This window comes from Moschus berezovskii, chromosome 3 (genome assembly GCF_049115385.1).
Source record: "Moschus berezovskii isolate FMDL1 chromosome 3, NW_MosBer_1.0, whole genome shotgun sequence".
In the NCBI taxonomy this organism is placed as follows: Eukaryota; Metazoa; Chordata; class Mammalia; order Artiodactyla; family Moschidae; genus Moschus; species Moschus berezovskii.
Window position 1 is genome coordinate 112792886 of NC_142462.1, and position 16792 is coordinate 112809677.

The 16792-nt window shown below is 38.8% G+C and overlaps 1 protein-coding gene across 4 annotated transcripts in view; it reads left to right on the forward strand.

Moving 5' to 3' along the window:
- Window positions 1–16792, forward strand: part of LUC7L2 (LUC7 like 2, pre-mRNA splicing factor) — a 70039-nt gene that overhangs the window by 12845 nt on the left and 40402 nt on the right. Inside the window, exon 1 of one of the 4 annotated variants that reach the window (XM_055421345.2) lies at window positions 3410–3806. The exons of 1 other annotated variant lie outside the window; for it this stretch is intronic. In XM_055421345.2, the coding sequence (XP_055277320.1) occupies window positions 3746–3806 (61 nt within the window). In that variant the 5' untranslated portion in view covers window positions 3410–3745. Of the gene's footprint in view, window positions 1–3409; window positions 3807–11318; window positions 13815–13939; window positions 16577–16792 lie in introns of those variants that run through there. 2 more of the 4 variants (XM_088834687.1, XM_088834686.1) reach the window with 2 other exon arrangements.

Consider the following 16792-nt stretch of genomic DNA (forward strand, 5'->3'; position numbering starts at 1 on the left):
TCGCTTCAGTCATGTCCAACTCTGTGCGACCCCATAGATGGAAGCCCACCAGGCTCCCCCGTCCCTGGGAATCTCCAGGCAAGAACACTGGAGTGGGTTGTCATTTCCTTCTCCAATGCATTAAAGTGAAAAGTGAAAGTGAAGTCACTCAGTCGTGTCCGACTCTTAGCGACCCCATGGCCTGCAGCCTACCAGGCTCCTCCATCCATGGGATTTTCCAGGCAAGAGTACTGGAGTGGGGTGCCATTGCCTTCTCTGGAAGGGAGGTTAGTGAACAATAAAATTCATCAGAAAAAAAGCATCAAGAAGGTAGCTTGGCACAACAAGGTGGAAAATGCAAAGAGAATAAAGAGAGATAGAGGAAACAATGAAAACTGATTTGGAGGTCCAGAAGTTGATGAATGACACTATTCAAGAATAGCTAAAAATTTTCCTGAAATTGATTAAAAAAAAGATGTCAGTCCACAGTTTCTAAAAGCTCAATGAATCACAAGCAGAATAAAAATAAATCCACACCCAGACAGTAAGCTGCAGAAAAATACAGGCAAAAAGAACACAATATGAAAGCAGACAGCCCAGCTTTCTTCTAAGAAATGACAGACTGAGAACTGACTTACCAGGAGCAAGGAAGGCAGCAGAATGACAGAATCTATGTGCCAAAAGAAAATAACTTTCAACCTAGAATATCCATCTAGAATTGAGAAAGGCAAGATAAAGGTCTTTTCAGATCAACAAAAATGGCAGAGTTCTCTACTAGCAAAGCAAACCCTGAGGCAGGGCAGGCAAGTGTCTGGAAAGAGCTAGACAGTAAATATTTCAGTCTTCCAGGCAATAGGGTATGGTATCTGCCAACCACTTAACTCTGCTGTTATAGTCTAAAGAAACTGTAGACAGTAATAAATGAAGAAGCCTGGCAGTATTCCAATGAAACTAGTCACAGAAATTGGCAATGGCCTGGATTTGATGAGTGAATTGTATATTGCGGACTCCTGTCCCAAAGTTTAAACATCAGACAAAAGGGAAATGATCCCAGATGGAAAGGCAGAGACTCCAGAAAGAAAGAAAAAGTGGTAAATAAACAAACATTGATATGAAATTTGGTTTTAAAAAGCCATAATGAACTGGGAGTTCCCAGGTGGCCCAGTGCTTAAGACTCCACCCTTTCACTGATGTGGGCCCAGGTTCAATCCCTAATCGGGGAGCTAAGATCCTGCAAGCTCTGGGGTGCAGCCAAAAAAAGAAAAGAAAACAAAACATATGATTAACAAGTGCATTTATCTTGGGAAGAGGTTTAAATGTAGTTAGTTTTCTTGGTTCTCTGTATTATCTCTCTGGGTGAAGTGTAAAGGCATTAATTAGACTTTGATACATTAAAAATGCCCCTTATAACTTCTAGAGTAACTGTAAAAGAATAAAAAGACTAAAATTTCCAAACTACCAGAAGTGGAAAAAATGATTAAAAGGCAGACAAGAAAGGAGAGAGAATTAAACCTAAAACAGGATAGACAAGAGCTTTAAACTCAAGCACGTATGTAATTCAGTTCAGTTCAGTCGCTCAGTCGTGCCCGACTCTCGGCGACCCCATGAATCACAGCACGCCAGGCATGGATATAAATGAGTAAAATGTCTCAGTTAAAAGGCAGTGAATATCAGATTAAAAAAGACAAAAACTATGTTTTCTGAAAATAAGAGATTTATCTAAAATGTGAGCAACCAGAAAGGTAGAAAGTAAGTGAGAGATAACTAAACTCTCTTCACTAACACAAACCATTTCAATATTTTAGTATATTTTCCTCTTAAGGATGGCGTGCTGCAGGCCATGGGGTCGTAAAGAGTCGGACACCACTAACCGACTGAACTGAAGGATACTGTACATGTAATAGTGTTAGTTGTTCAGTCCTGTCCGACTCTGCGACCTCATGCACCACCAGGAACGGCCATATATAATAGTGCACTTCTCTCACACGTATTAATTTGTAAATTTTTCTTTTACTGTAAATAGTTTCCAAAGGATTACATTCCACGTATTTGGAGTTGTTTGAATTTTCAACTCTCTGAATAACTGGTAGGAAACTATCTTTTCAGTTACTAAACACTGTGATGATTCTAAGATAGACCCAACAAGCTTTTAAAGGGATCTTGGGGGTAATTCCCTGGCAGTGGGGCCAGTGGTTAGTTCTGAGCCTTCTCTCCCAAGCTGCACCGCAGGGCCGAATAAAAAGGGTGTGGTGAGGGGCACCTTGAGACTACAATTGCTATTTCATGTACATTTTTTATTGATCTTGCTAATAAAGTTCAAAGGCAATGTATATAGCATTTTAATGAAACAAAAATTTTCACCATTATTTCCTTTCAAAGTACCTGTGTCTCCTCTTAAGGAATTATTATTTTACAATAAAAGTTAAAACATCAGCACAAGGCTCTGGGATAGGCATTTTCTGTGTGCTCATTTAATCCTCACATACGTCATCGGAGGTTGAGATTTAAGGAAAAAAAATCACTGAAGGTCCCACAGTTAGGAATCCGTCCACCTACGTCTGGAACGCAGGGTGATGGCTAAGCTAACCCAACCCACCGGCTCTCTTTTCCATTGTCAAAGCTGCTGATATACCAAAAAGGCCTCATCCTTCAAATTTAGCTGTCAAGTAGGAAAAAAAATTCTCTACAAGATAACTTCCTTTCCTTTGAGAATACTGCTTAATTTCTATGGCTTCTAATTTAGACTAACAGCTTCCTGCTATGTAAGTAATGATAAATCCGAATGGGCTGGATGGCCTGCTCCTAGTGTATTAATTTCAGGCGTTATTTCCTGAACCTAACTTATTCCAGTTGGGCGGTCTAAAGCCTCTCTGGATAGATTAAGGAAAATGACCCAGCTGTCGGATCTCCCGGGCTTCTTTCGTAGAGGGTCGCGTCACAATGAGAAAAGGGTTGAGTCTACATGATCACAGGCCACTGGGCCTGTGAAAACGAGTTAATTGATCAGGTCAATGAATACTGTCAGGAATACGCCCATAATAGCTACTAACGCTGCTAACCTCCGTCGAAATGCCAGATATGGTTTCTACTTACTTTCGACTCTGGCTAACCCTCTGGCCCACTGGCTAACTTGGATCTGGCTTGCCAGCACACCGTGCGGCGAAGCCCTAGCGGACCCGCAGCCGGGAGAGCGAGGTTTCGCGCCCGGGGCGGATCCGGCTTGAGGCACCCAAGTCTCGCGAGATCTGGAGGCAGGGGCGGGAGAGGCCGGCGTGCACGCGCCCGAGAGACGTTAGGGTGGAACCCCTCCCGTGCGGGGCGGGCGGAGCGAATACAGTTAGACGCCAGTTGGTGGAGCCCCCGCGGGAAACGACTAAGCGCGAGGAGCGTGCGCGCTCACGTCGCGGCGACGGTGGCGGCGAGCGGCGTCAGAACTTGGAGGGGGGGCTGACGTCTTCTAGCGGGTGGCGGTGTTGGAGACGAGGGCTTGCTTAGCCATCATTGCTTCCGTCCCAGGAACCGACGGAGAGAGAGGGAACGAGGGTCGCTTTCCGGGGGCTGCTGACTTCCACGTACGCGTCGTCGTGAGGAGCCGCAGCCCGGACTCTCCTGCAACCCCTCCGGCTTCTTTTCCGCACGCCTCGAGGCAGCGGCGGCAGAGACAGGCGTCTCAGCTTCCCCCACCCCTTCCCCTTGTCCCCCCCGCCCGAAAGGGCCCTTTCTGCGCCCCACCCCCGCCCGCCCGCCCGCTCGCTCCGCCGCCGCCATGTCGGCGCAGGCCCAGATGCGCGCGATGCTGGACCAGTTGATGGGCACCTCCCGGGACGGTAAGTCTCAGCCAGTGCCCTGGGGGTGGGGGAAGGGATGGGGAAAGCGAGGGGAAGGGGCTCCGCGGGCGCACCTGGGCTTGTGTGTGTGGCTGAGTAAGGGGCTCCCAGATTGGTAACACGAGGTCCCGGCTCCCGTCCCATCCAATGAGGGCTGGGCAGGCGGGCCCCGGGGGCGGCGACCGAGCGGATTGGCGGGAACTGCTGCCAATGGGGTCAGGCGGGGCCTGAGCCCGAAAGGAGAGTTTGAGCTCAGAGTGTTGACTTGGCTGGGACGGGAGAGCCCACGTCTCTCTTGCGTAGTCGGGCGGCCTGTCTTGTTGCTGGTTAGGTACCTGCGAACCGCTAAGGCCTCCGCCCCCTGAACTAATTCCTTAACCCAGAGCTGTGGGATCAGCCCTCGCCGCCGCCCTGCGGAGTATCCAGCGAGAACTGGTCCCCACCCTCCACCCCTTTACCTGGGTACGGAGAAAACCTTTCCTAGAATCCAGCCCCAGAGATGAAACCACCATTCTTATGGGAAAATCTGACCCAAACCATGGTTTCCTGAAGCGGGTGTGTTTGGCCCATTTTGTGAAAAGAATGTTACGGCCTGTTTTTTTTCCGAGAGACCTCCATTTTGTTAGACAATTTAATAGAAGCTTTGTTCAGTAAATATTGACGAACTTTGCATGTGCCCCGAATAGAACCATTTTGAAAATGTGGTGCCCAGTGAAGTAGAATTGAGGGAAACAACGATGCTTTTAGGCTCTTAGGTTAGTGTTTGTACAAAGAACCACTAATGGCTGGCTGGATATCTTTCTGTCATAGAGAATTTCTAGGTAAGATGAAATGCTGTTGCTTTTTTGATGATGATAATTAGTAATATACTCTTTGAAATTCGAGTGAAGCTCATGCTAATATGGAGGAAGGGTCTAGTCCTCTACTTTGTTAGAAACAAAGCCAATACTTGCTCATTTTTGTACGTTGCTTGTTCAGGCAAATAGTTTCTTAGCCATTAAACCAATGCTTTTTTCTTGACAAGTTACTTAAGTTGTTTGATGTAAGAGAAAAGGCACACTCTTAACTTTTGAGCAGTCGCTGTTATAATTTCCTTGAGTACTTTGCAGCAAAATGTGAGTAGATTTAAAACATTTTATTGAATTCAAATGTTTTTAGCAGTGCATAATTTGCATGGTTTATCAGTGTTCATAATTCAGTTTTAATAAAAAGCCACGTTTGGAACTTTTCTTCTTAGAACGTATAGAAAAATAGGTGTAGATCGCAAACCTACTTGTGGTTGTATATAGAGGAGGGGAAGATTGGGAAGGAAATGAAAATTTTACTTATGTAGTAAGCCCTTGAAAGTTAGCATTAATTCAAAATGCCACTGGAGAAACTTCTATCAGTTAACATTTTTCACTTTTAGGTTAGAGTGGTTTTTGTAACTGTAGCATATTTTAACATTGCTCCTTTTCCATTACGAAGATGGTATTGAGAAGGGGCTTAAGTCAGGATTTTAACCAACAGAATAATCTTTGTGGTAAAATTATAGAAATAATTTTATTTAAGACATACTTTTCACGATCCTATTAATCATAGTTGGATGCCATTTTTTTATACCTTCCTCATGGATTTAGTTTCCTAATTTTACTGGATGGGTAGTTGGATCAAAGCAACTATTATCACCTGATAAATTTCCAAACTAGACTGCAATCTACTATTGCAAAACTGAATTAAAATATATGTGTGTGTGTGTGTACTCACACACATATATACATACATACATATTTTTCCTATGTGTGTAATCCGCAGAAACTTGCGTTTCTTAAAATCCACTCTGCTTTGTATACAGATAAATTTATATTTTTATGTGTCTGTTACTGGATTTTTTTTGCCTCCAGACTAAGAGGATTTACCAATGAACTCATGTTTACAAGTCCACGATATTATTTTAGCTGAAATGACTGGATTTTCACTGCTGTGTTGGGCTAGAAGTAAGAAATATACTACTTTCAAGGAGAAGAATGTTTTTTAGATACCAGATTAGTTCTTTTATGTCTACAGGAATGAGCATTCTTTTCCTTCTTACCACATAGTTAATGAGTGTATATACTCATCTTATTCAGGACCTTCAAATAATTAGGATTTTTTTTTTTTAAGTGTTCAGTCAACTTCAAGTTATCCAGGGATAGGGGATATGGACGCCTTCCTGAATAACACCATGTAATTTGAAATTATATAATGGGAAGCTTTGTATTGTACACAGGAACATCTTAAGGGAATGGTTACTAAGAAGTGGAAATGGGGTCCAAGGGGTGGGAGAGAGATGGAAAAGGTAGGTAGGAGAGTATTTAAAGCAGCTGTGTCCAATTTTTTTTTTTTTTTTTTTTTTAATGCCAGAGACTGACTATAAAGCAACCACTTCTTTTGTCAGGGTGGCAGTAACCACCCCCTCTACTCTTAGAGTGCTGTCTGTGAGGGAATCTGAAGTGGCACAGGAAGCCCAGGGCACTTTCTCTTTCATCTCCTTTGGCCCGCTAATGAAAAATTTTATTTCCTCTTTCCCACCCCAAATCAAAATTTTTAATTAGTTCCTTTTTAAACTCCTTGGAGATTTGTCTGTTAAATGTAACTTGGAATTACTTAAATCAATTAATCATGTAGATGACCTAAACTTTATTGAAATTCTCAGAAGAGGGACTTTTAGTAGGGAAAAGGAGAGGTAATTTTGGGTCACTGGGCACTTTCAGAAAGGACAGTCCTGGGTGAGTGGTGGAAGTGGGAGGCTTTGAACAACCAGAGGGCAGCATGATTGCACTGGGGGGCTGGGCAGGGGGATGACCAGGAGGTGGGAGAGGAATGCATAAGGGAAGTGGGAGGGCCAAAGACAAACTTTGCCTTCTTTGCAATTTTGCCTAGGGCCCTGGTGGTGGCAACCGCCTGTGTGCCACTGAAAATCGTGCCGATGCCTGGCATACTGCATAAATGGAAGCAGGGTACCGCGTGAGTTGAAACATTGGTCACACTATATAAAGTTTGTATATGTGAATCAGTGTAACTCATACCCATGTAACTGGGGGTCTGACTGTATTTGGATTTTTCTGATAAGGCATCATGGGCTAAGGAAAAGAGCACTGGGCTGAGACTCAGGAGACCTGGTTTCTAGCCCCAGCTGTACCTCTAATTATAACCTTGGGTAAGTCACTTAACCTTTTTTGCCTCAAGTTAAATCTATACTTTGTTAAATGAGAAGCCAAGTAATTTCTTATGTTATCCTCAAAAATGTTGATAAATAAGTATATTTTAAATTTTTGAAAGGAAGAAACCATAGGTAGATATTAGTATCTTATTTTAAGATACACTAAATTTTATAAATACTTTGTTTTAGTTGTTAGCAGTAACAGAAAAGAGAAGGATAATTTGTTTTCCCCAAAATATGCCATTTAAAAAGGAGGAGCAACACAGGAAAAGTCAAACAGCGATTCAGTTGAATTGTCTGTTTGATGGTTGGAGGAACCTAGTGTCCTCACACAGACTAGTCATTTTTGTTGTGTTGGTTTAATTGAAAGGGTGTCCCTTAGCTAAAGCCCTTTTGCCAGCAAGTACGGTTTAGTTATGAGAGGTCTCTAGTCCTGACCCCAGAAAGGTCTTGCAAGATTTGAGGGATAGGAGTTAAACAAAATTGAGAGTGTATATTTATATTACTTTCTAAGTTTAGCAACTAGGGAAGTTACAGAAGGTAGTTTTAAGGATTCCATACGTCTTGAATTGCTTATAACTCTTAAATGGGAACAGAAATGGCAATCTGCCCTCAAAAACAACCGGTAGACTATAGGATTCAGAATACAGATTAGAATTTTACAGCATCATTTGTTCATTATGGTTAGGGAATGCTTAGGGAAAGTTACAAGCTTTCAGGTAATTTTAGCTGTTTTGGATGATAATCTTTCTGAACCTATGATGTACTTTCTCAGTTAACAGAGTACGTTAACCATAATTAAATATTTTTGCTGATCATTTATATTGTACGCTGGTTGTATCTTACGGGATGTAAAGTCAAAGGGATACGCATCCTAGGAGATAATCAGGAAAATACAGTTCAGAAAAGCAGTTACTTGTTCCTGGTCCTAGTGATACATAACTGTTGAACCTGTAGGACAGTATGACCATGCTGCTTTTCTTCAAAATAAAATTGAATCAAAGATTGTAGTGTTCTCTTCAGTGGATTTTCTTCATAAAATCACCTTGACTGTAATCTGTGTTCCTTGAGTTGTCATCAACATCGAGAGCATTTCTCCTCATTTTCTCTCATTAACATAATGGATCATTTATTTCTTGGTCACTTGTAAATCATTTTTCTATTCCATTTGGATTGTTCATTTTAAGTGAAGGAGGCGTAGCCTTTAATGTGTAAGCACACATTTTTTAAAATAATAATGGGATATATCTAATTCTAGAGCTTGTGAATTCTTTTGACATTTTAAGAAATTTTAACAAACATTAAATAGTTAAACATAAAGTTAAATAGTTTTAGTAAATATAGGATTTTATCAGAGGTCCAGGCATATCAAAACACCAAGAACTGTTAACACCCACATAGTGAATTCATTTAAAACAAACTAGTTTTGAATTCTGAATGATATTTCTGACTACAGTACAACTCAGAAAACAATAATAGTATCACCTCCTACAACTCTGCATTGTTCTTGGGTTTTCTACAGTTTAGCTCTCCTGAAGGAAACCCGTGCTTCTGAGACATTCTTTGCTTCAGGTTAAAAAAATAAATAAAACCAAAGAAATCATTTTGTCTATCAGTGCATAAGCTTCATAAGCAGCAAGTAAATGATTTGGTTTGATTAAGATGTCATATAGGGATAAATGTTAGTGAGTTACGTCCTTAAGGTGGGTAGCAGGAAATTAAGGGCAAGTGAGGTGTCATGGATGTGGGTGAGGATTAGTGAGTCAGTGTTCAGTACCAGGTGGTTCATAGAAACATTAAACCATGGAGTTGCTAGGGATTCAGGCAAATTCCGGGTTGCAAGGATAGGCAGAGGGCTTAAAACTGGACAAGACCAGATAAATGAGACAGGTGGTACTCAAGAATGGAATTCCAGAAAGGTGCCTGAAATGGACTGAATCCTAAAAGCTCAGGGCTATTAGTATATTCATTGAGGACACATACATGACTGTACTACCCAACTTAATAATCAGTGTATGGAAAAATTGTAGGTAAGAAGATGACAGTTGGAACATTTTGCTGGAGAAAGAGTGAGGGAGTGGGAGGAAGGGTAAGTTTATGACAGGAATCTTATGGATTCAGCACCTGCCAAAGTCATTCTGTTCCTTTCCAGTTTATGTTCTCATATACTTGCAGATGCTAGGATAGAAATTTGATCATTTTGATCATTTAATCAGTTATGTAAGATTATTAAGGATGTAGAGAAAAGTAGTTTGTAATAACTCTGAAATTAGGTACAGTTTTGTGTTTTAAGTAAGTAGCTTAAGACTTGAAAAGTCAAAGCCATTAGAAAGTAACATGTAACTCAGCTGAATAAATGTTATATTTTGCTATTTAACATGGGCTAGAGAAAGGAGTCTTTAATTTTTTTCTTAAAAAAGCATTCACTAGATACTGATCCTTATGTTCTAATTTAGTTGTGAACCATGTGCAATGATGTTTGACCTCTGTGATTCTACATGAAAAGAATTTAACCAGCTGCCCTTGCTGAATCTTTTGTCATGTCTCCTGAATGCATGGTAAATTGTTTTGTTTTTATTTTCTTGAGACCTCAGTTTTCTGCAGACATCAGTTTTCTCTTTCACAGTTAAACTTTACAAAGCTTTTCCTTTCAATAAAATTGGTTAGATATTTCTGGATAGTATCTGTACCTTGCTGTTTGGTAGCTTCTGTATTCTGTCCTACTGCTATGTTATACATTATACTCTGTCTCTCGAGGGTGTGTTTTAGATCAGGGTTGGCACTATGGCCCACTCGCTTTTTGTAAATAAAGTTTTGTTGGAACACAGTTGTGCCCATTTGTGTATATATGGTCTGTGGCTGCTTTGCTTTGCAGCAGAGATATATAGCTGGTAAGTTTAAAGTATTTGCCGTCTGGCTGTTGAAGACAAAGCACGTTGACCATTGTTCTAGATCAGTGTTTCTCAAAAGTGTGATGCCTGATCAACCTTAGCGTCACCTGGGAACGTGTTAGAAATACAGATTCTTGGACCTACCACTCCAGGCTTACCAAATCAGGAATTCTGGGGTTGGGTGCAAGCAATTTGTGTTTTAAGAAGCCTTCCACGTGACTGATGCACGTTAAAAGTTTGAGAAACCCTGTTCTAGATAAATGTTTCCCAAATGTTAGTCACATATATCACTTTACTATTTTTTACCGTTTTAACATTTTTAATTGTCAACACACTTTCTGAAAATTTAAACTAACTTTAAAGTGAAAGCTTATGTCACCAGAAAAATAAATACAGTGAAAACAACTGTTGTCATTTACCTGTGCTAAAAATTAGAGCTCGTTAGATGTATTAATTAAACATATACTAGGCAGTAAGTGGGAACTTTTTTCTTGACTTAATCATGATATATAATCACCACTAAGTGATTGAGTGGTGGTCAAAAAATGTGATGCTGGTGAAATTATGTAACACCTAAAATCACTTTTTGTTCAAATTCCATACTTTAGGAAATGCAGTTCTAGTTCCTTACATGGAAGGAAAGCTGTTTAAATTGTACATATCTAAGCCCCTAAGTAGAAATGACTTTTCCTTAGAAATAGACAGAAATACACACCCATAAGATGGAACGATATAGAAGTCTCTAGAGAGGTCCATTCAGATTTCTAGGATGAAATTGCCTATTTAGCTTGATCTTACCTCTGCATTAATGTTCCAGTCTGTGGTGGTCAGTATTTCTGCAGGATTTCACCAACCTGTTCCACAGTGGGATTGTGAAAAGGTGCTGGCTGTTCGTCAAAGAAAACTCATGGACTAGAAACTGGGGAGAAGTGCTGTGATTTTGCATTATGGGCAGGGAACCATCAGGGCATGCTTCCTAAGGAAAACAGTTGATTCACCTCAGATTTTAGAAACCGTGTATTTTGAGAAATTCTGGTATGAGAATAAAGTAAATGATTTAATTTGCCTCATAGCAGTACAGTGAATACTTCCCCAAACATGGTATTCTGATACCCGTTGATGTGTTTTAAGAAGTAGTAATTGTTGGTGTGACTAGAACCTGAATATCCCTAGGTTGCTGGGTTGCTTCAGATTTTTCTTGCTTTCTTTTTCTTAGAGATTATGGACATATTTGCTGCTTTTGTCATTTGACTCTGCAATAAAGTAGTGACATAAGACTCTGACCCTAGACGGACTGAAAGTCTAGTAGGGAGTGAAGATGTACAGTAAGTGATAAATTCTGTATGCTGATTACATATATAGATATCTAATTTTGAAAAAATGTAAAAAAATATAAAAGACTGCCAAACACCTTTAAGACTGAACAAATATTGTTTTGGTAGTTTCCCTTAAAAAAAATTTAAAAAGTGTTACAAATGAAGTCTCTTAGGTTCTCCTTCACAGTTTTAGTCCTTTCCCCCAAAGGCATTTTTTGTGAATATGTCAGTGGATTTTCCTCTGTGTTGTTTCAGTACTTATAAGGCTGAGTCTCCTTCATGCTAATATGTTTTTTCATTTTAAATTCCTTTATCATTGAGTTGTCTGTCACCTCTGTCCTTTGATATTCTCATTTCTTTTCCATTTTTGTTTCTTTACTTTTATATTTGGGGAGGCTCTGCTTAGCTTTTATAGCAATCACCAATCATTGAAAACTTGACTCATTAATAGATCTGTCACATACTTTTTCTTCTGCTCTTTTCAGCTATTTCTTCATAGCCAGAGATAGTTTTGTTACTTCTAATTTTGTGTATAAAACATTGTGGATGATAGAAGGCACCAGATATCCAGAGTATGAGTGTTATTGTATCAGAATTGCAGCTCTGCAAGTAAGCATCAAAATATAAAATTCAGCAGGCTACAACTTTTTAATGATTGATTTCCCTTAATGGCATATACCATAAAACAAAGTATATGTAATCCACTTTTAGGACTACATTTGTGGATAACTATTTATTCAAGACACACTTCTAATGTGTGCCTTAAATCTAAGAGGAGCAACATGTTGATTTCCTAAAGCATATATCCCCTGGTGGAAGTGTGATGGCACTGACCCCTGCCAGTGGCCAAAACTCTGTGCTTTATAATGAGAAAAAATAGGGTTGTGGCAAGGGGTGGAATAGAATTCTTGGAATGAAAAAAAAAGTATTCTTGGAATGCAGCTACTTTAGTATTTAGTTTTGAGCATTTCCTTTACCATTCTGTTAGCTCTTAAACACCGTGAGTAAGCTTTTTCTCCTGCTACAAGGCTGTTTCTCTGTTTCATTCCCTATAATTTTTTAAATATGGATTTTCACAGACACATAGACTTGAAAATTTGAAAAAATATTTTAGCATTATTTATCTTTGATATTCAGCAAGAATGAACTTGTCTTGGAAATTTCTTCTACAGTGGGCATTGCATTTTAAAAATGGGCTTGTCATGGGGAATATGATGGTGGGGGTGATACAAGTACCTATTTGTGATGATAAATGTATAGGACCATATGAAAGAATGTAAGAGGGCTAGCCTTTTAATACGCTTATTTTTTGGATTTTTCTAGGGGAAAGGAAAGCCTCTACTAGTACTCAGTATGATTTCCTAAGTTCTGTTAGAAAGAAATGACTTGATATTACATTTGGAAGGGAAAATGCCCTCATTAGTTTTTCCTGCTGCCATCTTTGACTGAGTAGTTTTTCTTTCCTTATATAATAATAAATATGTTCCTGGAAAGTTTCATATGTACCAGGTCATATTAAATATTTTCAAAGCATCAGTAATCATTATTTTAAGACATGGTAGTGAATGCTTTCATAAAATGAACTTATACTTTGTACTGTATAAGTATACGATGAATTAAACTGAGTGTATTTATTAACAAGGTAAACGGAGTAATGAGTTTTTTCTTTGAAGATTATTTTAAAAGGATTCTTATAGGTGAGCTTTAGGCTAAATTTAGGCTATAGATGAGCTTCAGGCTAAAGGAACAAAGGTAGGTGGGAAAAGTTAGGGGAGTTGGTGAGACTGTTGAAGAAAGCTGATGATTGGAGACTGTTGGAGAAAGTAAAAAGGATCAAATTTGTTCTTTATTGTAATAGTTACTGTGCAGCAGTAGCTATTATCTTGGTTCCACAAGAAGATACAAAAACATGAAGATGAGTGTTTACTAGTACAGGACAGGTCTCTTTCTGCTCTGTACTAGATTAGAAATCGGTCTTTATGTAGTTTCCACCTTTTGTGGAATCATAGCTTATGTTGTCAGAAATGATAATAAGAAGGTGGAACATTTGAAGATATGAGGGCACAGGGAAATAAGAAACTTCAAGCTTAAAGAAACTTCAAGCTTATTCACCGCTCTTTCTAGCTTTGGCTTTTCTTTCACTGAAAGAGTATGGAATTTATTTCAGAGGGAGTAAGCCTACCCTGCCCCAGCCAACAGTGACACATGGCCCCAACAAGTATACCTGTGGGGAGGGGAGGGATTTGATTGTCACATCTGAGAACATGGGAGAGCTTTTCCCCTCTTGGCCCCGTTTATAAACTAGGATGCTTCTGTTTGCTTTGTGTGCTGTTGAGTTTTTCCCTCTGTTTTCTCTAAGCTAGGCTTTAAGCTAATTCTGTACAAAAGAAATACTAATTAGTTGTTTTTATAAATTGCTTGCCATTAATGCCTGATAAAATGCAGTAAAATAAGGATTCTGCATACCATTATATATGTCAAATATTACAAACTTTAAGGTTCTTTTGAAATTACAATACTAAACTCAGTTCACTTTTGCTTAGCCTTCACAGTTGTTGATCACATAGCATGGTCATCCACTCACAGCTTAAAAAAATACAGGGAGCATCGGAGAGAATGGGTAAAGTAAAATTTTGATGTTTTTAAAATAGCACCTAAATCTATGAAAATTGATTTGATTTATTGTTTGTTTGGGAGGGAGAGGGTGGTTGTCATTGGAAGGGAGGGGGTGGATATTGGGGAAATAGCATGCACCATGTAAAATGATATTAGATACCATATAGGCTAAAATTTTAAGTGTTACTACTGCAGTTTAAATGCAAGTCTGTTTCAGAAGAGGCAGGACCATACAGTGGCAGTGTTGGGATTTACAAGGGGCCTAGCTTTTTCCTCCCTACAGATTGAAGGGAATTTTGAGAATAGCAGATTTTGAGCAGTTTGGACAGAAGTCGCCTTTTTAGAGTGCCCTGTCCATATTCCCTGAGTGAAGCTGCTTTGGTAGTACCTCAGGTTCTGTTAATGTTACTGAGGAACATTGTTTAAGAGGAACAATGTGCATTCTAGTTTTTATTGTATACCTGTGACTCAGGTGTTCCCCAATATAGGTTAGGATTCATGAAGCCCTTGAGGGGGTTGAAGAACAGAGAGAGGTTACTCTGAAGTTAGTTGTTTGGTAGAAAAAATAGAAATTTTGGTGCTTCCTTTCAAATGAAGACCACTTTTCCTTTCAAAGTTCTAAATCAAGGTTTTAATCTCAATCCTTACCATTATAGCTATCTGCAAAGCCTAATTAATTAGTATCGTGGAGGTTAGAGAGAAGAGAGTCTGCCATGTTTTTATGGGTAGGGCATTTTGTTGTATATTGTATTAACTTGATCTAATCTCTGCCTCATTATTTTTAAGCTTTTTCTTTGTTTACACATTTAAAATCTGGGGGAATAAATTAAAGAAACCAGATTTTACCCTAAAAATATTCTTGCCTCAACTTTGCTATTCCCCTACATGAAACCATTTGCCAAAGCCAGATATGATTTACGTACTGTTTCCCAAACCTTCCTGCCTTCCTAAGCTTTGTCAAAGATGGTACGTCAGTTTGGAATGCTCTTCTTTCCTCATTCCTTTGGTCTAAGTCCTATCTTTCCTTAAAATAATGGCTTCTATATTGCACAAAGCCTCCTCTAATCTCTTCAGTCCTTGTGGTCATTCTAAGAATTCCTGAAGTACTACTATTTGATAGTATTCCATCCATTATAGACATTCATTTGGCACTTGGATCATGCCCCCTTTTGTTGTTACTGTATTTGAATACCCTCTTTTCTCTAGGAAAGTGATGGGCTCCTTGAGGGTAGAGAGCTTGTCTTAATTAAATGCCTCTTTGTAATCTCATTGCCTGGCACAGAGGATATCTTCAGGAGTCGGCTTGATTCTTTGATTTGGATCCAGTATTAGTGTAACGGGGCAGTCATTTAACTTAGGTTATTTTTATAGTGAGTACATACCCAGAAACCCCAAAGTACATTTGAAGTACATCTGATTAATAAAGTAATTCCTTGTATTGTAAGGGATTTGGTTTGTATTTGTTCCTTATTAATTACAGCCCCTCTGCCCACCTTTGTTTTTCAGTGGGTGCTGTTTTGCCTAGTTTCTTTTGAAAAGCATGGTTTGGGCCAGATATATTGACAAAGCAAAATTACTAGTATTTTTATTTTAAAATTCTTAGATTAGTCAGATGATACTTTCATGGTATAAGCCCAAATAAATTTATTTTAAATACTACATGGTTATATAGCCACATTATTTTAAAATGTTAACCTTAAGGTCTCTTAAGTAAAATTTTAAAAATACCAATAGACAGATAGTTGCTAATCTTTTCATTTCTGTATCTCAGATTATTAGGAATTTTATTATTTCTTTGTTTATAAAGATTTCTTTACTATGCAGACTGATGTTTGATAACTGTGTTTATTGTGTTTGCTGCAGTTATCAAATAGAGCAGACATTTATATGCAGTGAAGAATTAATTTAAAATACTTTTTCATGTTTATAGAAACTGATAATTTTTTTAGTATTCCCACACATTGGGGATAATTTTCTTTAATTCATATTTGAAACTGTTTACATTTTATCTGATAGCAGTGTCTTCAAGGCACATATGTTAATAGATTTATGTTGTGATTTCTTACAAAATAATTAACTAGTAAAACTTCTAAAATCTTAATTTTACCCTAAAGCCTGGCTTGTAATATTCTTCAGCCATTAGTTCGACAAAGCACTGAAATGATACTGCTGTGGCATTACTGAAAAGTGTAGATAATTGTAGAGTATAAGTTTTTTTCCTCTTTAAAAATTTATATTTAAATTTCTTAGCATAATTTGGGTACAGATTTAAGGTAAAATATTCTTTCTTACATGTTAGGAAGCAAAAAGCCTCTAATAATGGCATTGCCATTCTGATGTGAGCTCATCAGAGTACCATTCTGACATGAGCTTAAGGCCCTGATCAGTTTTGATGAAATACGCTTTATAAAAATTTTTTTTTCTAAAACCCCAGTTGGCCCAGGGACCGCTTTACAGAGCTCCAGCCTTGGACTTCTAAACCTAATGATCAGTCATATTCTTCTCCAGGGTTTATACTTGTTAAGTCAATATTAAAACACAGAAAACACCCCCTCCACCCTGATTTTGTTCACTTTTGTTTTCCTATACAAGAATCTTTACAGTCAACATGTACTTCTAGATGCTGTATTGAAATTGCTGGCAGAGTCTATTCTATACAAACTGAACAATCTGGCCCCTTGTTTTATTTGTAAAGGTTCAATGTATCTATGCCTGCCTACTTCAATCTGCAAGGGAGTGTCAGAAAGGCCCCGCATTCGCCGAGCCGTGAGTTATCACTAACTTTTCAGATGTGTTATGAATGTGAAACAAAAAGCAGTTGTGTTTAAAAGGAAAAAAGGACCATCAAAATAACCTCTATTATAGTAGCAGGCGTGAACACTAAATGAATTACTCCAAATTGTGGTGTAAAAAATAACATACTTTAACTAGAGACGAGCCTCTAGAAAACCTATTGTTGAACTGCTCTGAAGCTGTTGTTTT